This window comes from Dendrobates tinctorius, unplaced genomic scaffold, assembly GCF_039654945.1.
Source record: "Dendrobates tinctorius isolate UK_male_01 unplaced genomic scaffold, ASM3965494v1 ptg000032l, whole genome shotgun sequence".
NCBI classification, from domain to species: Eukaryota; Metazoa; Chordata; class Amphibia; order Anura; family Dendrobatidae; genus Dendrobates; species Dendrobates tinctorius.
This window is the reverse complement of record NW_027361700.1, coordinates 2237473-2260876: the sequence shown is the minus strand read 5'-3', so window position 1 is coordinate 2260876 and position 23404 is coordinate 2237473. Positions and strand designations below refer to the sequence as shown.

At 44.1% G+C, this 23404-nt stretch overlaps 1 protein-coding gene across 1 annotated transcript in view; it reads left to right on the top strand.

Annotated features, from left to right (window-relative positions):
* Window positions 1-23404, top strand: part of CNTNAP1 (contactin associated protein 1) — a 205859-nt gene that overhangs the window by 53046 nt on the left and 129409 nt on the right. The window contains exons 3-5 of the mRNA XM_073572312.1: window positions 711-907; window positions 20391-20538; window positions 21102-21305. Of these exons, the coding sequence (XP_073428413.1) occupies window positions 711-907; window positions 20391-20538; window positions 21102-21305 (549 nt within the window). The remainder of the gene's footprint in view (window positions 1-710; window positions 908-20390; window positions 20539-21101; window positions 21306-23404) is intronic.

Genomic DNA, 23404 nt, shown 5'->3' with positions numbered 1-23404 from the left:
TTCTGTCATAGAAGGAAATTAAGTTAGTCTGACATGACTTATTAGTTACAAACCCATGCTGACTCTGTTTAATCACTTCATTCTTATCCAGGTACTTACATACATGTTGTTTAATAATTTGCTCAAAGATCTTTCCTGGTATAGAAGTCAGACTCACCGGCCTATAGTTGCCTGGGTCCACCTTCTGCCCCTTTTTGAAGATAGGAACAACATTTGGTCTTCTCCAGTCTTCTGGGACTTCTCCTGTTCTCCAAGAATTTTCAAAGATTATGGAGAGGGGTTCAAAAATTTCTTCTGCTATCTCCTTCAGTACTCTGGGGTGTAATTCATCTGGACATGGAGATTTGAATTCATTTATGCTAGCTAAGTGTTTCTTCACTATCTTTCTGTTTATAGATATCCTGGATTCTTCTATTCCCTCAGTAGGACAGTGAAGAACAGTTGATGTTACATTTCCTTTCTGAGAGAAAACAGATGCAAAATAGGAATTTAAAAGTTCGGCCTTCTCAACATCCTGTCTTACCATTTCATCATTTTCATCCTGTAAAAATCCTATAGCATCTTTGACTTTTGACATATCCCCAAAATCCTTTATTATTGCTTTTGACATCTCTTGCAAGCCTCAATATCTTGTGATTGGATAATCTCTTTCGATTTTTATTATTACTGATTCTCAAGTTGCTTTGTTTCCCTGTGCTCTCCATTTGTAGGCAGCAGTGGATGGTCTCCTGCCCCTGGGGATAAAAATCCATGGCTTCAAATAGACCTAAAGAGGAAATATAAAATAAAGGGAATTGCCACTCAGGGAACACATAACACTTATTATGACTGGGTTACCAAGTACATCCTGCTTTTTGGTGACCGTCCTGATAGTTGGAAGCCATTCTTCCAGCAAGGCACTAACTGGGTAAGTGTCACACACTTGATCTTAACAGATATCAATAGCACAGTATATGTATATACTGTGAACATAATCTATGTATATTATATGTACCGGTACATACTATTTCATTGGGACTATTAGACCATCTAGACTGTTTACCAGTAATGCATTTTCAACCCGAGAGAATGAATGGATGATTTTTGTCAGATTTTTATTTTGCTGATGATTACAGATGGAAAATCAGTATTCCTATGAAGAACAATATATAGAAGGGCTTCTGAAATCCCATCTGAAAGTATAAAAAAAAATCAATCTGTAATTTTCAGATATGCATCATATCAATTCTTTTGTTTCCTATGGATTTTTACTGCTGACTTCAGTCTTTGCAGTGCATCAAGGATTTACATGTCCTGCCTGACCAAGATTATAAAAAACTTTCTTCTCGTCTTGTCAAATGGTACAGGGCAGCTTGTTCCACAGACTAAGTGCAGCACTAGAGAAGTCCAGCAGACGGGAGTGAGTAATACATGTGCTTCTCACTAAATTAGAATATCATCAAAAAATTATTTCAGTTCTTCAATACAAAAAGTGAAACTCATATATTATATAGAGTCATTACAAACAGAGTGATCTATTTCAAGTGTTTATTTCTGTTAATGTTGATGATTATGGCTTACAGCCAATGAAAACCCAAAAGTCATTATCTCGGTAAATTAGAATACTTAATAGCACCAGCTTGAAAAATGATTTTAAAATCCGAAATGTTGGCATACTGAAATGTATGTTAAATAAATGCACTCAATACTTAGTCGGGGCTCCTTTTGCATCAATTACTGCATCAATGTTGCATGGCATGGAGGCGATCAGCCTGTGGCACTGCTGAGGTGTTATGGAAGCTCAGGTTGCTTTGCTAGCAGCCTTAGGCTGAGTTCACACATGGCGTTTTTTCGCGATTCCACGGCGGTTTTAACCGCGCGATTTTGCCACGAAAATGCGAAAAATTCCTATTGGCATTCCTATGGGATTCCGCAATGCTGTGCTAATGCTGCGGTTTTTACCGCGGCGGAATCGCTTCGCGGTAAAAAACGCAGCATGCTCATTAATTTTGCGGAATCGCGTCGATCCCGCACCCATAGGAATGCATTGTTCCGCTTACTTCCCGCATGTGGCTGTGCACACCATGCGAAAAGTAAGCAGAACAATTGCGGATGGTACCCACGGTCCGGAGGAGAGGAGACTGTCCTCCGGGCTTTGGGTACCATATCCCTGTAAAAAATAGAATTTAAAATAAAAAATGGTGTTAGTCTCACCTTCCGACGTCCCGCGCAGCCTTCCCGCCTCTCTCCATGCTCTCGTTCCCAGTAATCCTTTGCGAAAATGCCCACGATGACGTCCGTTCTCGTGGGATCGCAAAGTCTCGCAGTCATTCGCGCGACGTCATCGCGAATTACCGCAAAACGTCGTGATCCCGCGAGAACGGACGTCATCGCGGGCATTTTCGCAAAGGATTACTGGGAACGAGAGCATGGAGAGAGGCGGGAAGGCTGCGCGGGACGCCGGAAGGTAAGAATAACACAATTTTTTTATTTTTTTTAATTACTTTTTACATTTTATCTGTTACTACTGAAGCTGCATAGGCAGCCTCAGTAGTAAAAAGTTGGTCACACTTGTCAAACACTATGTTTGACGAGTGTGACCAACCTGTCAATCAGTTCTCCAAGCAATGCTACAGATTGCTTGGAAAACGCTAGCATTTTGCAAGCTAATTACGCTTGCAAAATGCTGGTTTTTCCGCGGGAAAATCGCAGGAATTTAAAATGCGATTTTCCCGCGGAATGGAACTCCGGAACTCTCGCAGTAATTTCCGCAAGAGTTCCGCTATGTGTGAACTTAGCCTAAAGCTCTTCTGAATTGTTGGGTCTGGTGTCTCTCATCTTCCTCTTGACAAGGTCAGGTGAGTTTTCTGGCCAATCAAGCACAGTGATACTGTTGTTTTTAATGGGAACCTGGCAGCTCTTTTCCCGCAATAAGCTGCGGTCACTGCCTTTCGGGGCTTATCTACAGCATTCTGTAATGCTGTAGATAAGCCCCGGATCTAACCTGAAAGAGAAAAAAAAAAGTTTTATTATACTCACCCGGGGGCGGTCCGGTAGATAAGCCCCGAAAGGCAGTGACCGCAGCTTATTGCAGAAAAATGAGCTGACAGGTTCCCTTTAAACTAGATATTGGTACCTTTGGCAGTGTGGACAGGTGCCAAGTCCTGCTGGAGAAAGAAATTTCCATCTCCAAAAAGCTTGTCGGCAGAGGGAAGCATGAAATTCTCTAAAATTTCCTGGTAGACGGCTGCGCTGACTTTGGTCTTGATAAAACACAGTGGACCTACACCATCAGATGATATGGTTCCCCAAACCATTACTGATTGTGGAAACTTCACAATAAACCTCAAGTAGCTTGGATTGTGTGCCTCTCCACTCTTCCTCCAGACTCTGGGACCTTGATTTCCAAATGAAATGCAAAATTTACTTTCATCTGAAAACACCACCTTGGAAGACAGAGCAACAGTCCAGTTTTTTCTCCTTGGCCCAGGTAAGACACTGCTGGCGTTGTCTACTGGTCATGAGTGGCTTTTACACAAGGAATGCGACAATTGTAGCCCATGTCCTCGATATGTCTGTGTGTGGTGGTTCTTGAAGCAATGACTCCAGCAGCAGTCCACACCTTGTGAATCTCCACCAAATTTTTGAATGGCCTTTTCTTAACAATCTTTTCAAGGCTGCGGTTATCCCGGCTGCTTGTGCACCTTTTTCTATCACACTTTTTCCTTCCACTCAACTTTTTATTAATATGCTTGGATACAGCACTCTGTAAAGAGCCAGCTTCTTTAGCAATTACCTTTTGTGGCTTACCCTCCTCATGGAGTGTGTCAATGACTGCCTTCTGGACATCTGTCAAGTCAGCAGTCTTCCCCATGATTGTGGAGCCTACTGAAACAGACTAAGGGACGATTTTAAACACTTAGAAAGCTTTTGCAGATGTTTTTTGTTAATTATTCTAATTTACTGCGATAATAACTTTTGGGTTTTCATTGGCTGTAAGCCATAATACCGACTTACTGAAAAAAACCCTATTAAAATTGTAAAAACTTTTATTACGTATATTCTAAAAATATGATACAGATATCCCCTATATAGTAAGCCTAACCAAATTGGGCTTCTGAAATTGCTGGAAAAATATGATACATTAAATATTACCAGCCAATTTTAATCTGCCAGTACAGTTTATCTGGCCAAAAACTCTGCAAAATCAAAGTTAATAAATACTGCAGAAAGCAGACCAAAAAAACCTCACTAAAAAGGAAAAAAGGAAACAAGAAAGTTCTATAAACATGATAATTGGTACTATACACTAGTATCAGTTTTACTCAGCCGGTGTGTGGAAAACAGTGAACTGACCCTATATGTATTTCTGTCTGGACACCTACCTAAGTGCGGAGGTTGGCACCTTAAGAAAAACGAAAATGGCGCCCCCGCTCGTGCGATGGCTGTCCCTATTCTCCTATACCACCCTATAAGACGTAAGGCCAGAAACAGAAAGCCAGATGGCCTGTAACCATTTGTTAATTAGATTCTTGAGTCTTGATGAATGTAAAAGGATGTATTTATACAATCAAATATAAATGTAAGAAAAAGTAGAGAATCCAGACACCCTAAATTACTTCACACCACTCTCATACAAAGTAAATATGAAACAAGGGTGCTTAATTATCAGTGTGGCACCATATCCACATTAATCTTAATGTCCCTATACAAAGATTTCCACTGAAAATATGAATAATAAATTATTCTGCCAATGTACCATATGACTTGTCACAGAAGATATTAAAACTAATTCGCCATGCTACTGCATCTGATAACTATCTGCATACAGATGGTGCTATACCCATACTCCTAGAGCCCAAGTGATATACTTCCTCATATGAGAGCTCTAAAAGACCCTCATAGCATTAAAATAATATTTACTGCAAAGCACCAGATGACCCATTGCAGATGCTTTCTCATAGCATGCAAGTATGAGTCATTCATGACACTAGGTTCACAGATCAACAGATCCAATATCTAGCTGTATACAAGTGGTGTTGTGGCCACACATCCAGCATTGATATTTTGACAGGTTGCACACCATTGCCCCAGATAAACTTGTATCAGCTCTATTAATATACCATTCACAAATCCATTGATCATATTCATAGAATTTTGTACTTATCTGTGACCATATGATACTGCATAAAGATAGCTGAAAAGCCCATAATGATGTAGTTTCTCAGATGGGGTCCACACAATCTCGATGCGTTTCCCTCTACTGCGGGTTCATCAGGAGAGATTTATAACGGTATGGCAGTGGAACATTATCCAATTGATGAGGCATTAATATTTGATTGTATAAATACATCCTTTTGCATCCATGAAGACTCAAGAACCTAGTTTACAAATGGATACAGGCCATCTGGCTTTCTATTTCTGGCTTTACGTCTTATAGGGTGGTATAGGAGAATAGGGACAGCCATCGCACGAGCGGGGGCGCCATTCTCGTTTTTCTTAAGGTGCCAACCTCCGCACTTAGGTAGGTGTCCAGACAGAAATACATATAGGGTCAGTTCACTGTTCTCCACACATCGGCTGAGTGAAACTGATACTAGTGTGTAGCACCAATTATCACTTTTATAGAACTTTCTTGTTTCCTTTTTTCCTTTTTGGTGAGGTTTTTTTGGGCTGCTTTCAGCAGTATTTATTGACTTTGCTATTGCAGAGTTTTTGGTCAGATAAACTGTACTGGCAGATTAAAATTGGCTGGTAATTAGTGTTGAGCGATACCGTCCAATACTTAAAAAGTATCGTATCGGATGGTATCGGCCGATCTAAAAAAAATATCGGGTATCGCCGATTCCGATACAGGAAGTCCCATTCAAGTCTATGGGACTTCCGGTATCGGAATAAGAAAAACCCTATTTTTGCCTTGTACAGCCTCTCTGGGGTCTGTACGGGCCTTTCGGGGGGGCTGTGCCGGCCTGCCGGGGGGTCTCTGCAGGCTCCGGTGGTCTGTGCAGGCCTGCCGGTGGTCTGTGCAGGCTCCGGTGGTCTGTGCAGGCCTGCCGGGGGACTGTGCCGGCCTGCCGGTGGTCTGTGCAGGCTCAGGTGGTCTGTGCAGGCCTGCCGGGGGGCTGTGCCGGCCTGCCGGTGGTCTGTGCAGGCTCCGGGGGTCTGTGCCGGCCTGCCGGGGGGCTGTGCCGGCCTGCCGGTGGTCTGTGCAGGCTCCGGGCGTCTGTGCCGGCCTGCCGGGGAGCTGTGCCGGCCTGCCGGGGGGCTGTGCTGGCCTGCCGGTGGGCTGTGCAGGCTCCGGGGGTCTGTGCAGGCATCGTCCGATGGGACTACAAGTCCCATCGGGCGATGCCTGCTACCATGACAGTGATTGACACATTAGCCAATGATGGGACAGTAGTAGTCCCATCATCCGGCTAATGTGTTGAATGGAAAAAAAAAAAAAAAAAAATGTACATGCTACATACATACAACATGCATACTACATATATACTACATGTAACATACATACTACATATATACTACATGCAACATGCATACTACATACATGCTACATACTACATGCATGCTACATACATGCTACATACTACATACATACTACATACATAATATATATATACTACATGCATGCAACATACATACAACATATATACTACATGCATGCAACATGCATACTACATATATACTATATATACTACATGTAACATACATACTACATATATACTACATGCTACATACATGCTACATACTACATACATGCTACATACTACATACATAATACATATATACTACATGCATGCAACATACAACATATATACTACATGCATGCAACATGCATACTACATATATACTATATATACTACATGTAACATACATACTACATATATACTACATGCTACATACTACATACATGCTACATACTACATACATAATACATATATACTACATGCATGCAACATACATACAACATATATACTACATGCATGCAACATGCATACTACATATATACTACATGTAACATACTTACTACATATATACTACATGCTACATACATGCAACAAACATACTACATACATGCTACATACATAATACATATATACTACATGCATGCAACATACATACAACATATATACTACATGCATGCAACATGCATACTACATATATACTACATATACTACATGTAACATACATACTACATATATACTACATGCTACATACATGCAACATACATACTACATACATGCTACATACATAATACATATATACTACATGCATGCAACATACATACAACATATATACTACATGCATGCAACATGCATACTACATATATACTATATATACAACATGTAACATACATACTACATATATACTACATGCTACATACATGCAACATACACACTACATGCTACATACATGCAACATACATGCTACATACATACACACTACATGCTACATACATGCAACATACATACTACATACATGCTACATACTACATACATGCTACATACATACTACATATATACCACATGCATGCAACATGCATACTACATATATACTGCATATATACTACATGCATGCAACATACATATATACTACATACAATACATACATATAGACATACAGTACATATAACATAGAGTACATACTCACCGTCACTTGTCACTTTGATCCCCGAAGCCATTGTCCCCTTGAGGAATAAATATCAAAATAAAAAAACACCAATATACTTACCCCGATCCGCAGAAGTCCACGAGGGTCCCACGTCCATCTTGCGTGGAGAACAGCAGCATCAGCTGATGCTACCGTTCTCTACCAGCTCCAGGAATACAATGACGGAAGGTAGGTATCCTTCCGCACTGTATTCCTCCACCACTTTAAAAAAAAAAAAAGTCCCTAGTCTCACTTTATGCCATTGCTGCGTGGGACGGTGAGTATGTACTCTATGTTATATGTACTGTATGTCTCTATGTATGTATTGTATGTAGTATATATGTATGTTGCATGCATGTAGTATATATGCAGTATATATGTAGTATGCATGTTGCATGCATGTGGTATATATGTAGTATGTATGTAGCATGTATGTATGTAGCATGAATGTAGTATGTATGTTGCATGTATGTAGCATGTAGCGTGAATGTAGTATGTATGTTGCATGTATGTAGCATGTAGTGTGTATGTATGTAGCATGTATGTTGCATGTATGTAGCATGTAGTGTGTATGTTGCATGTATGTAGCATGTAGTATATATGTAGTATGTATGTTACATGTAGTATATATAGTATATATGTAGTATGCATGTTGCATGCAAGTAGTATATATGTTGTATGTATGTTGCATGCATGTAGTATATATGAATTATGTATGTAGCATGTATGTAGCATGTAGTATATATGTAGTATGTATGTTACATGTAGTATATATAGTATATATGTAGTATGCATGTTGCATGCATGTAGTATATATGTTGTATGTATGTTGCATGCATGTAGTATATATGTATTATGTATGTAGTATGTATGTAGCATGTATGTAGTATGTAGCATGTATGTAGCATGCATGTAGTATGTAGCATGTATGTAGTATGCATGTTGCATGTAGTATGTATGTTACATGTAGTATATATGTAGTATGCATGTTGTATGTATGTAGCATGTATGTAGCATGTAATTTTTTTTTTTTTTTACATTCAACACATTAGCCGGATGATTGGACTACTACTGTCCCATCATTGGCTAATGTGTCAATCACTGTCATGGTAGCAGGCATCGCCCGATGGGACGATGCCTGCACAGACCCCCGGAGCCTGCACAGACCACCGGCAGGCCGGCACAGCCCCCCGGAGCCTGCACAGACCACCGGCAGGCCGGCACAGCCCCCCGGCAGGCCAGCACAGACCACCGGAGCCTGCACAGACCACCGGCAGGCCGGCACAGCCCCCCCGGCAGGCCGGCACAGACCCCCGAGCCTGCACAGACCACCGGCAGGCCGGCACAGCCCCCCGGCAGGCCGGCACAGCCCCCCGAAGCCTGCACAGACCCCCCGGCAGGCCCGTACAGACCCCCGGAGCCTGCACAGACCACCGGCAGGCCGGCACAGCCCCCCCGGCAGGCCGGCACAGACCCCCGGAGTCTGACCCCCGGACAGTCGGCACAGCCCCCCTGAAGGCCCGAACTGACGGCGCATCATGATGCGCACAGACAGCGCATCATGATGACGTCATTTCGGCAGCCAATCAGAGCCACAAAAGTGGCTCATTGCATTTTGGACTTCCGATTCCGGTATCCGATACGAAAAAAGTATCGGTACTCGGTATCGGAATTCCGATACGGCAAATATCGGCCGATACCCGATACTTGCGGTATCGGAAAGCTCAACACTACTTGTAATATTTAATGTATCATGTTTTTCCAGCAATGTCAGAAGCCCAACTTGGTTAGGCTTACTATATAGGGGATATCTGTATCATATTTTTAGAATATACTTAATAAAAGTTACATTTTTAATAGGGTTTTTTTCAGTAAGTCGGTTGTATTTAACCTTTCTTTGCATTTTCAATTGTGTAAATTACTGTAAGCCATAATATCAACATTAAGAGAAATAAACACTTGAAATAGAGTCATTACAAACAGAGTGATCTATCTAATATATGAGTTTCACTTTTTGTATTGAAGAACTGAAATAAATTAACTTTTTGATGATATTCTAATTTAGTGAGAAGCACTTGTAAGTGAGAATGAATGTTGTAGGTCATTGAAAGCAGAGATGTGTGATAGTGTGGAGTTTGTAGACTAGGACAAATGTTTTTAATTTACAGTAATTCTGCAAGGAAACCAGTAGGAAAAAAGATCTTCCTCACTGGAGCCTTCATGGATTGGCGTGGTAACAGTCTGTAAAGTAGAGTGCCAGATTGTAGTGATTTATAGTAGTCTAGGCGTGAAATGATGAGAGCCATTATTAGTGTTGTAAATTACTGACAGGCTATAATGCTTTGGTACGCTGAGAATATGTTCAAATGATTACATTTTGAAGTTATGTAGTTTGATTTAATAGGTAATAAAGATTTTTTTTTTATTTAAAGCATGTTTTTATTTTGCCAAGTTGTAAAAAAAATAGTTACACATTTACATAGGCTGAATAAAGATATAGGTTTAACAAGATCAACTTTTCTGGACCAGTTATGAATTCTCTATTGATAGATTTTTTTATAACCCAAAATGTTATTATTGGTTAATAGAAAACCACCCAGCCCTTTTTAAAATGTTGATATGGTGTCTGCCATTACTTCATCTTGCAGTAGGGTCACCCAAATTATTACCACTGCTGGAACTGTAAAGAACCCTTTCCTATTTAAATGCCAGAATCACTTTTCCTCTATAAGTAATGAGTACCCCCTAGTCCTCAGTATGGTCTTTGCAAGGAATAAGTCATGCGCCAGTCGTTTGTATTGACCACACATAAATTTATACATATAAATGAGAGCTCCTCTGATATGTCTTATTACTAAGCAAAGCTAAAAAAGCACAATATTTCCAACCTCTGATCAAAGGAGAGACCTTCCATCACATGTTCCCATGTGATAATCTGGTTTTCCAGGCTTTCAACTGATTCTAACTTCCAAATATCAGTTTTAATATGTGGAGCCCAAAACTGCAAAATGTCGCCTTATAAGGGGTAATGATACATTTGGATCACAAAAATTTTTCTCTCTTTTTATACAACCTAAAATCTTGTTTGCTTTTGCAGCTGCTGCTTGACATTGAGTACTGCTTAACAGCTTTCTTGTAACCAGAATACCCAAGTCCTTCTCCTATACTGTAATCCTCAGTATATATTTTTTGTAATGTATATCCAGAAATAAGATTACTCTAGCCCCGGTACATTACTCTACATATATTAACATTAAACTTCATCTGCCTTATGTTGGCACATGCAGACATTTTATCTAGATCATTCTGCAGTATTAAACAGTCTAGCTTAGTTTTACTATCCTACAAAGTTTTGAGTCATCAGCAAGGACTGACATGTTAGTTTCAATCCTACTCACATGGTCATTAATATAGAAAAGAATTGGGCCCAACACTGATCCTTGTGGTGCCTTATAGCTGAGAATACACATATATGGTATTGTTGCATGTGTAGCTATCTATAAATGTAAGCTAAAACAATAACTTTACCCCTTTACCAATAATACAAGTTACTTGATAATGTATATGTAATAAAAAATGAATCTATTTTAAAAATGTCCATATAGGCTTAAAGAGGTTGTCCACTACTTTAGCATTGATTACCTATAATTAGGATAGGTCATCAATGTCTGATCGGTTGTGGGCTGACACCAGAGAATATGGGAAGCAAGGTGTGCCACAGTCCGCGCTGCTGAGTCCACAAAATCACCTGGGATGCAAGATGTTGTAACAAAGTACTTCTTTATTCCTTCCTACGCGTTTCGGCGCCCTTCCTGGCACCTTCCTCAGGGATATTACACCAGCCATAGGAGCAGGGAATCCTTTTTGTATTGATACAGTGGGCTGACACCAGGCACCCCCACAATCAGCTGTTATTGGTTGCAGTGGCGCCAGACGGAAGTACGCACTTGCATCAATGCTAAAGTAGTGGACAACCTAAAATAAAAATACAGAAAATACAACATACAGAGAAAACTGGTGGCAGAGTCTGATAGTGTGCGCTTCAAAGGATGAGAGAATGAGAGAGGAGATTGGATTTATAAGGGCTTTTTGGGAAAGGTATGTACCTGTGCCATAACTCTGCTTATTTCCTGCCTACTAATGTGCTGAAATACATAACCTCATAGCAGCAAAGGGAGGCAATGTCAAAATCTAAATTTCAATGATTTTTAGTAGACTGAGTAGAAGAGTAGAAAGTGTTAGATATAACTTAGGTTTTTAAAATCAGAGAAATTCATAATTTGCACCTATTTGGTGACAACTTAGTGATCATTGTAGGTCTGACCTCCTGGACCCCCAGCAAACCTGAGATCAGGAGTCTGCAGCTCTGTCCTAATTACAACGACGTGTGTATGCTCGATTTCCGCTCCATTCATAGTCTATGGGATTGTTGAGCACATTGTTCAACCATTGCTGGCACTTACAATGTTAGGTTAAACAAACGCTCCTCCACACTATTCAGGACGGGTCTGTAGAAGTCAGACCTATCCACGATCAGCAAGTTATTCCTTATCTCTAGTGTCATGTCGGACGCTGTTCACACCACAGCGTCCGGCAGGCAGCGGTAGTTCCATCTCCGTCCACTATAGCCTCAGTGGCGCCGGCTTGATTTTACTCAGGTTATCTGGGGTTAATCTAGCTGGAAATCAGGTGGGATGTTTGGTCACGCCCACGGTCTTTAAATAGTCGTGCTGGCCTGTGGGCGTCGCCGATTATAGCTTGTGTTTTGTGCCAAGTGGTTCCGGTCTGGAGTGGAGGTGTTGGAGAGAGAAATTCATATCTGGTGTCGTATGATCCGTTGTTACCTTTTCGCCTTCCTATATTTGTGCTTTGTTTTGCCCTGTTCACATTACAGTATTGTCCGGTGTGTATGCGGCGCGGTGTGGTTTGAGTTCTCCCTGTCTGTCATTACTGTGTGGGTTTTGGTGGTTTGACAACTCACTGGGTGGAGGGTGGAGGGTTCAGCTTAGGGCTGAGCCGGAGATAAGGAGAGGCTGGAGGCTCAGGCATTTGCACCTTTAGCAAAAACCCTGGGTTGAGGGTCAGACAGGGTTTTCCCTAGTTTGAGGGACTCCGCAGGGGCCCGGGTTTGTCAGCCTCCTTTGACCTAAGCCCCGCATAACATTATAATCGGCCTAACATTTTTTCCATGAATTCCATGACTTCCATTAACCGCCAGTTGGCGGCGCTGTCCGTACAGGTCACCGAGTTGAAGGGGGCAGTTCAGCAGCAGGGCCTGGTTGTAGCTAATGTGCAAGCGGCTTCTGCAGGTGCAGGTGCAGAGCCTAAGATTCCGCTGCCTGAACGATTTTCTGGGGAACGCAGCAAATTTGTCATCTTTCGGGAGGCCTGCAAGTTATACTTTCGCATGCGCCCGGTCTCCTCAGGTAATGAGGCTCAGCGGGTGGGTCTGGTGTTATCCTTACTGAGTGGGGACCCTCAAGCATGGGCGTTTTCCTTACCAGCCGACTCTGCTACGTTTCATTCGGTTGAGAATGTTTTTTCAGCACTCGGGCTCATTTATGATGACCCCGACAGATTGGCTTTGGCGGAATCTAAAATCCGCGCCCTCCGTCAGGGGGAACGTATGGCGGAAGACTATTGTTCAGAATTTCGCCGTTGGGCAGTAGACACACAGTGGAACGAGTTAAACAGGCCCTCCTGATGTATGAGACTCCTGCATCGTTAGAATCTGCCATGAGTTTGGTTATTCGTATTGATCGCCGTTTGCGTCAAGGGGCACAGGAGACGCTGCCTCTGGGGGAAAGCAGGCGTGCCAGTGTGGTTGCTGCAGGTGAGCCCACGGAACCTATGCAAATCGCGGGGGTATCGCATGTGCAGCGTCGCGTTCCTGGGTTCAGGAAGCATGGAGCATGTTTTTACTGTGGTAAAAGAGATCATTATGTAAATGCTTGTCCTGTGCTACCAAAGAAAGTCGCACCGGCGGAAAACTGGTAAGCTCAGAGGGTATGGAGGAGGCCCAACTGAGCGTATGCATATCCTCCATGATGGTATCTCAATGTATGCTCCCTGCCAGGGTTATTATTGCGGGCAGAGAGCTACCAATATCAGTGTTTGTGGATAGCGGTTCAGCCACCAATCTCATGGATGAGGAGTTTGCACGCATGGCAGGTTTCAAGATCGAAAAACTCCCTCATCCTATTCGCGTGGTTACCATTAATGCCGCTCCCCTCCCACAGGGGGAGATTACTGAGTTTGTAGCTGAGGTTAAACTCCACATTGGGGTCCTACATTCTGAGTGGGTTACATGTAAGGTACTCAATAATCCCCCAGCACAAATAGTCCTGGGTTTCCCATGGTTGTGTAAGCACAACCCGGTGATTGACTGGAGAACCCAGGACATAGTCCAGTGGAGCAGTTTCTGCCAGGAAAATTGCTTGGCCACATGTGTGTCCACCGTGAAGTCCAGCCTTCCGGAGGCATTGCTGGATTTTGCGGACGTATTCTCTGAGAGGGGTTGCTCAGAACTACCTCCACATCGAGCCTATGACTGTCAGATTAGGTTAAAACCCGGGGCTAAATTGCCAAAGGCGAGGATGTTTAGTATTTCTGGTCCGGAGAGACAAGCTCTTAAGGATTACATTGCGGAGAGTTTAAGTAAAGGGCACATTCGGCCTTCATCCTCACCTGTAGCAGCGGGGTTTTTCTTCATTAAGAAAAAAGATGGGGGGTTACGCCCATGTCTGGATTTCCGGGAGTTAAACCAGGTTACGGTCCGTGATCCCTACCCGATGCCTCTGATCCCTGATTTGTTCAACCAGGTGGCGGGTGCGAAGTGGTTTTCCAAACTTGACCTCAGGGGGGCATATAACCTCATAAGGGTCCGCCACGGGGATGAGTGGAAGACGGCATTTAATACCCCTGAGGGTCATTTTGAAAGCCTAGTTATGCCATTTGGGTTGACAACCGCGCCAGCTGTGTTCCAACATTTCATAAATGATGTATTTGCTCATGTGCTGGGGAAATTTGTGATTGTGTACCTGGATGATATCCTCATTTATTCGAGCAACCAGGACACTCATTTAGAGCATGTCAGGCAGGTGTTACAGCTGCTCCGTGAGAATAAGCTCTATGCTAAGCTTGAAAAATGCATGTTTTTTGTTCAAGAGTTGCCTTTTTTGGGATATATTGTGTCCGCCACAGGGTTTAAAATGGATGCCACGAAGGTGCAAGCGGTGCTGCGATGGGAACGGCCTGGTAATCTAAAAGCGCTCCAGCGGTTCCTTGGGTTTGCTAACTATTATAGGAAGTTTATTAAGAATTTCTCTACTATAGCCAAACCGCTCACGGACATGACGAAAAAAGGTACCAATCTCGCTATCTGGTCTGAGGATGCGGTGCGTGCTTTTGAGCTTCTGAAGAACCGTTTTGCTTCAGCCCCCATTCTGGTGCAACCGGACGTATCCAAACCTTTTACGGTGGAGGTCGATGCGTCTGAGGTGGGAGTGGGGGCAGTACTGTCACAGGGCTCGTCCTTGAGCAATTTGCGTCCATGCGCCTACTTCTCCAAGAAGCTGTTGCCGGCCGAACGGAATTACGACATAGGCAACAGGGAGTTGTTGGCCATCAAATTGGCTTTTGAGGAATGGCGACACTTCTTGGAGGGGGCGGCCCACCAGGTCACAGTCATCACCGACCATAAAAACCTGCTCTATCTGGAGTCGGCCAAGCGTCTGTCTCCCAGGCAGGCTCGCTGGGCATTGTTTTTTACACGTTTTAACTTTCTGGTGACTTACCGTCCTGGGGCGAAAAACACCAAGGCGGATGCCTTGTCCAGGTGTTTTCCGGGGGGAGAACCTCGGGAAGATCCGGTACCCATCCTCCAGGAAGGTGTAGTGGTTTCGGCTCTCACGACTGAGGTAGAGGCGGAGATTGCCGAGGCCCAGGAGGAGGTACCACCAGGACTTCCCGCTAATAAGTCGTTCGTACCCCTTCATCTTCGTCTTAAAGTGTTGGGGGAACACCACGACTCGGTCCTGGCCGGTCATCCAGGGGTTAGGGGCACCTTGGAACTGGTATCGCGCCGCTTCTGGTGGCCAAAAATCCGGCAGGACGTGGTTTCGTACGTGACAGCTTGCATCACGTGCGCCAGGGCCAAGTCGCCCAGAACCCGTCCTGCTGGCACTCTACAGCCGCTGGGGATACCTAGTAGGCCATGGACAGAAATCTCCATGGACTTTATCACAGACTTGCCTGCCTCGGCGGGGAACACGGTCATCCTGGTGGTGGTTGATCGATTTTCGAAGATGGCGCATTTTGTGTCGTTGCCTTCCTTGCCCAACTCGAAGACGTTGGCTCAGGTCTTTGTGCAGGAGGTGGTCAGACTGCACGGAGTTCCGTCGGACATAGTGTCTGATAGGGGTACCCAGTTTGTGGCGAAGTTTTGGAAAGCTTTTTGCTCACGATTGGGGATCAAGTTGTGTCATTCGTCGGCGTTTCATCCGCAGTCAAATGGTCAAACTGAGCGCATGAACCAAAATCTGGAGCAGTATTTGCGATGTTTTGTGTCTGACAACCAAGAGGTGTGGTCGACGTTCCTTCCCTTGGCCGAGTTCGCATTAAATAATCACCGCCAAGAATCATCGGGAGAGTCTCCGTTCTTTTGTGTTTATGGGCACCATCCTCAGTTTTGTACCTTGCGTCAGGGGGGCTCTGGGGGCGTCCCAGAGGAGGACTGGTTAGGAGTTCAACTATCATCAGTCTGGAGGAGTGTGAAACAGCGATTGCTGAGCATGAGTGCAAGATACAAACGCGTGGCTGACTCTAGACGCGTGCCAGGTCCGGACCTGTGTGTGGGTGATTGGGTGTGGTTAGCTACTAAAAACATAAAACTCAAAATTCCATCATTGAAATTGGGTCCAAGATTTATTGGCCCTTTTAAGATTGCTGCCATCATTAACCCGGTCGCTTATCGGTTGGAGCTTCCTGCGGTATACAAGATACACATCGTGTTTCACAGGTCTTTATTGAAAAAGGTGGTAGGCTCTGTGGACACGACGCCGATGCCACCTCCAGTCATGGTGGATGGCGATTTAGAGTTTGAAGTCTCCAAGGTGGTGGACTCTCGAGTACTGCGCCGTACTCTTCAGTATTTGGTGCACTGGCGGGGGTATGGTCCGGAGGAGAGGTCTTGGGTACCAGCCTCGGACATACATGCGGATCGGCTCGTCAGTTCCTTTCACCGTCGCCATCCGGACAACCCGGGTCCTATGAGTCTTGAGGGCCCTGGGGTCCCTCGTAGAAGACGGGGTACTGTCATGTCGGACGCTGTTCACACCACAGCGTCCGGCAGGCAGCGGTAGTTCCATCTCCGTCCACTATAGCCTCAGTGGCGCCGGCTTGATTTTACTCAGGTTATCTGGGGTTAATCTAGCTGGAAATCAGGTGGGATGTTTGGTCACGCCCACGGTCTTTAAATAGTCGTGCTGGCCTGTGGGCGTCGCCGATTATAGCTTGTGTTTTGTGCCAAGTGGTTCCGGTCTGGAGTGGAGGTGTTGGAGAGAGAAATTCATATCTGGTGTCGTATGATCCGTTGTTACCTTTTCGCCTTCCTATATTTGTGCTTTGTTTTGCCCTGTTCACATTACAGTATTGTCCGGTGTGTATGCGGCGCGGTGTGGTTTGAGTTCTCCCTGTCTGTCATTACTGTGTGGGTTTTGGTGGTTTGACAACTCACTGGGTGGAGGGTTCAGCTTAGGGCTGAGCAGGAGATAAGGAGAGGCTGGAGGCTCAGGCATTTGCACCTTTAGCAAAAACCCTGGGTTGAGGGTCAGACAGGGTTTTCCCTAGTTTGAGGGACTCCGCAGGGGCCCGGGTTTGTCAGCCTCCTTTGACCTAAGCCCCACATAACATCTAGGCTGGGAATAACTTCTTTAGTGGAAATAACCCTTTAAAGGAGGGGAGGGGAAACGTTTTTCTATCAAGGGCCACATGGATATTTATATCATCCGCAGGCAGTACAAAATTATCAACTTGAAATTTATCCTGCTATATTTAGTCAAGCATTTAATTACTTCACCCCTAATGTGATGGTTGGAGTTGCTTCTCTTCTGTGAGGCATGTGATGTTAGGTGGTAGTGGTGACTGAGATTTATCAATACATGACAAAGGATACAGAGACTTTTGTAAATAGATGACATAGGAGACACTGGGCCTGGAGTATATACATCACATAGGTGACACTGAGATAGTTCTATACATGACATAGGATACACCAAGGCTTGTATATTTATCACATAGGAAACATTAGGGCTGATGCATATACATCACATAGGAGATACTGGGGCTGGAATAAAGACATCCCATAGGAGATGCTGAGGCTGGAGCTTATACATCACATAGAAGACGCTTGGGCTGGAGCATATACATCATATAAAAGAAACTGTAGCTAGAGCATATGCATTACATAGGAGATGCTCAACTGGAGCATCAAATAGACCTTGGGGCAGTTGTCTTTATCGACGAGACAGAAGCACAGAGTGCGCTGACTCCGCCCATAAAGTACATCCTAATGCTGACACTGTAACACTTTATTGCACGTGCTGTAATGTTCATTAGTAGTCCATGACCATGAGTACCACTATTTATAGGGACATCTCCATAAGACTAGCGCTATATATTATTATTATTATTTATTTATATAGCACCATTGATTCCATGGTGCTGTACATGAGAAGGGGTTACATACAAATTACAGATATCACTTACAGTAAACAAACTAACAATGACAGACTGATACCGGACCCTGCCCTTTCGGGCTTACATGCTACAGGATGGTGGGAAAGGAGACAGTAGGTTGGTGGGTTGCAGCAGTTCCGGTGTTGGTTGAGGTGATATCACCGGTAGTGGTGAGAGAGAAGGAGGTAGCGGGGTCATTGCAGGCTGTAGGCTTTCTTGAAGAGGTGGGTTTTCAGGTTCCGTCTGAAGGATCCAAATGAGGCTGATAGTCGGACTTGTTAGGGCAAAGAATTCCAGAGAATAGGGGCTATTCGGGAGAAGTCTTGGAGGCGGTTGGGTGAGGAGCGAATAAGTGTGGAGGAGAGAAGGAGGTCTTGGGAGGACCGGAGATTACGTGAGGGAAGGTATCGGGAGATTAGTTCAGAGACATATGGGGGTGACAGGTTATAGATGGCCTTGTAGGTCAGTATTAGTAATTTGAACTGGATACGCTGAGGGAATGAGAGCCAGTGAAGAGATTTGCAGAGGGGAGAAGCGGAGGAGTAGCGAGGAGAGAGATGAATTAGTCGGGGGGCGGCAGAGTTAAGGATGGACTGGAGAGGTCCAAGGGTGTTAGCAGGGAGACCAGAGAAAAGGATGTTGCAGTAGTCAAGGCGGGAGATGATGAGGGCATGCACAAGCATTTTAGTAGATTGAAGGTTGAGGAAAGGACGGATTCTGGAAATATTTTTGAGCTGGAAGTGACAGGAGGTAGAAAGAGCTTGGATGTGCGGTTTGAAGGACAGTGCAGAGTGAAAGGTTACTCCGAGGCAGCGGATTTCCTGTACTGGGGAAAGTGTGATGTCATTAATTGTTATAGCTAGGTCGGGTAAGGAAGATCTGTGAGATGGAGGAAAGATGATGAGTTCAGATTTGTCCACATTGAGCTTGAGGAAGCGAGAGGAGAAGGAAGATATGGCTGATAGACACTCTGGGATTCTGGACAGCAGAGAGGTGATGTCTGGGCCAGAGAGGTAGATCTGAGTGTCATCAGCATAAAAGGTGGTAGTGGAATCCGTGGGACTTTATGAGTTGCCCCAGACCAAGTGTATAGATTGAGAAGAGTATGGGTCCTAAAACAGAGTCTTGGGGGACTCCAACAGAGAGAGGGTGGGATGAGGAGGTGGTGTGGGAGTGGGAGACGCTGAATGTGCAGTTCGAATGGTATGAGGAGATCCAGGATAGGGCAAAGCCTTTGATGCCGAAGGAGGAGAGGGTCTGTAGTAGGAGGCAGTGATCAACTGTGTCGAATGCAGAGGACAGGTCTAGAAGCAGGAGTATAGAGTATTGTCCATTTGATTTGGCTGTAAGTAAGTCATTAGTAATTTTGGTCAGGGCTGTCTCAGTGAAGTGACGGGGGCGGAAACCAGATTGTAGATTGTTAAAAAGCAAGTTTGATGATAGGTGGGAGGAAAGTTCAGCGTGGACGTGCTTTTCCAGGAGTTTGGAAGCGAATGGGAGCATCAATATTGGGCGATAGCTGGACATAGCGGTTGGGTCGAGTGTTGCCTTTTTAGGGATAGGCGTGATTGTGGCATGTTTGAAAGCAGAAGGGAAGGTACCGGAAGTTAGTGATAGGTTGAAGACCTATAGCGACCTTTACTGCAACATGGGTCACAGGGCCAAAGAATGTAAATTAATATTTGCTTAGTGATGTTTTAATTACATACAATTGTGGTCAGGGGAGCACCAATAAGCATACGAAGGATATGCCTTCAAAGTTTTGTTCAGAAGATTCGGATCAAATGCCATACTTATTGATGTTATTACGCCATAAAAAAGGCCCCAATGCCTGGTTAGTAAGGCTAAAGCAAGCAAGCAAGCATTTGCTTCATGTAGAAGTCTATGGGTTTCTTAAATAAATTTTAGAAATGAGTTTATTAGCATTTTGGTTTATTGCACTATATTGGTCAACAATATTGAGTGTTGAAAAACGAGTTGGCATCTGCATTGCTTACATTTTATTTCCTTATGTTTTTGAACAGACATTTTTTGGCAATGTCAATTCAACAGGGGTGACGGAGCACCGCCTACACTATCCCATAAAGGCACGCTATGTTCGTTTTATTCCTGTAGCCTGGAATCCTCGGGGAAAGATTGGGCTTCGGGTTGCTCTCTATGGCTGTGAAAGCAGTAAGTTGACATTTTAAAGGCTACAAGGTTCTTTTCTGTGTTTTTGTTACAAAAAAAGTAAAGGTTTTCTGTGCTCCTTTTTACACCCCCTATTATTTCTTCAAAAGAATAGAATAGTTAATGTCTTGCTTTTCTTGATAAATGCAATTCAGTCAAAAGGTAAAGAGTAACTAAACTTATTCTTTACATAGCATGGAAAGTTAAAAAACTTTGCAAATCATGTTACCAGGGTATTTTACCTAATTCCTCTTGAAAAATTATATTTAAGTGACTCCCAAACCACTGCTGTTTTTAAGTCTATATGTCTGCGATTAGCTGCACTGATGTCAAAACATACCGTACGCTGTGCTCTGAAGTAGGTTAGCAAGATCGAGGGAACAGGGAGAGGAGAAAAATACGTGCCTGTATTATCAGAGGATGAATGTTATTTTTTTTAGTCTGTACTCATGGGTCTCGGGGGCATCAACCTACTGCTAATAGTTTTGCATAAGTTAAGAATTACCGCAGTTTGTACTGGGAAAAATAACTTCCTTGCACACTAACATTTGTCTTCCACCCTTTAGACCATGATGTCCTGTCTTTTGACGGTGATGACCTAATTTCCTACCAGTTTAGAAGAAAGACCAATCGGACTTTACAGGATGATATTTCTTTCAATTTTAAGACCTTAGAAAAAGATGGGGTGTTGATGCATGCGGAGGGCTCACAAGGAGACTACATTACTTTGGAGCTTCAGAAAGCGCAGTTGATTTTCCGCATCAGTCTGGGTAAGTAAATCACTGATCTCCGTTTGACTATTTCATGTTGAATCTGTTTTTATTGAAAAACAAAAAAACAAAAAACATACAAGTCATCAAACATTGTACACCATACCGTACAAGGTCGCAGTATAGTCAGCCTCGTATAAGTCCGTAGCATCTTCTGAGGCAGGGGCTCATAACGTCCCAGTGGGATGAGTATTGGTATAGGGTTCATATGCACTTCCGTGTACAAGAATCAGTCCAAGTAATTGGTGCTGTAGACTAGCACAACTCAACTATATAAACATTCGTTATACATTACTTATGTTCAAAGAAACAGGCTGGGGGGGGTTTCATTCATCCCCAATTATCATCTGGTACAGTAGTAGTATGTAATGGTCAAACGCTAGAAAACAATAGTTAGAAACAGTCATAGCAACATCTTTACAGGTATCAACAGAGGTGTACTTCAGAAGAAGAAGAAGGAAAGAGACAAGAAAGGGGAAGAAAGAGCATGAAGGAGGGTAAGGTGGGAAGAGTAGGGGTAGTAGGTTTATCACCATGTATTTGAAACCTGAGAGGGGGTAGGAACAAAGGGGGAAGCGGACGCCGGAGCTCCGCGCCGACCCCTATGAAGCCTCCTCAACCTGTTGAGATACTTCGGTAGGTTCCTTGAACATGATCCAAAGTTGCCACACACGGATTAAGCGGGTGTTGTCCCCTTCCATTTCAGCCATCAGTTCTTCCATACGGAAGATGTCTGCGAATTCCGATACCCATTCCGCCATAGTTGGCGGCGCCGCCGTGCGCCAATGGCGTGGAATTACCATGCGTGCCGCGGTGATGCAGAACTGGAGAAGGCTCCGTTTCTGAGTGGATATGGGTCCCGGAAGGATCGAAACGATGGCAATTTTCGGGGAGGGGGGAACATAATCTCCAGAAATTCTATAATAAGCCGAGAACACTTTCTTCCAGAAGGGTCGTATAGTGGGGCACTGCCACCATATATGGAATAATGTGCCTCTTTCGGTTCCACACCGCCAACAGCTGTCGTCTGACGGGAAAATGGACTTCAGTCTGACAGGGGATAGGTACCATCTGGTCAATATTTTAAAATTTTTCTTCTGTGCGCCCCCAGCCGGGGACAGTTTGTGTGTGAAGAAGTAAGCTTTATCAAGATCCTCAGCAGAGAATTTATAGCCCATCTCCTCTTCCCACGCTCGGTTGTAACTCGGGGTCACCTCTGGGTCACCAGTGTGGAATTCCTTATATAAAAGAGAGATCAGATGAGAGGGAGGTCCTGCTGCCGAAGTAAATTTTCCAACCGTGTCATGGGGGGGGCGAGAAGTGCGATCAACTATATGTCCCCGGACAAACGACATCAGTTGGTTGTATTCCAACCAGGAGAGCGCCTTAGTGGGAAACTGTTCCCGTAAGGTTTCCAAAGATGGAATGTCCCCTCCCACCACAACCTGTCCCAGGCGTAAGTCAGTACTAATATGCCAACCCAAAAATTGGTCTCTGTGACGACCAGGAGGGAAATCTGGGTTTCCAAAAATTGGTGTCAACGGGTTCAGGGCGCTTATCAATTTCTTTTTCATTTTCAAACGGTTCCAGAGCTGTAGTGTTTCTCGCGCCAAGAAACCCGTGGATCCCCTAGAGTCGTCTGCGGCAAAGTCATAATGTCGGATCCATGGAAGGTGCCGTAGAGGGATGTTAAAGGATGTCTGTTCCAGTTGAACCCATTGCTTAGAACGGTGACCAAATTGCCAGTCGAATAGACGTACAAGCATAGAGGCCTGATGGTAGAGTTCTAGGTCAGGGAGGCTCGCACCGCCTCTGGACTTTGGGGTGGTCAGAATGGTATACTTCAGACGGAGCTTAGAGGTCTGCCAAATAAAACGGGTCAGTGCAGATCTAATGGTCTGAAAGAACGCCTTCGGTGGTACAATCGGGACCGCCTGGAACAGGTATAAAAACTTGGGAAGAACATCCATCTCAAATGAATTCATTCTGCCAAACCACGAGATGTTCTTTTGTCCGTATTCTCTCAAACGTTTCAGGGTCGATTCTAAGAGGGGCAAATAGTTTAGCTTGTAAAGGTCAGTCATGTCAGTGGGAATTTG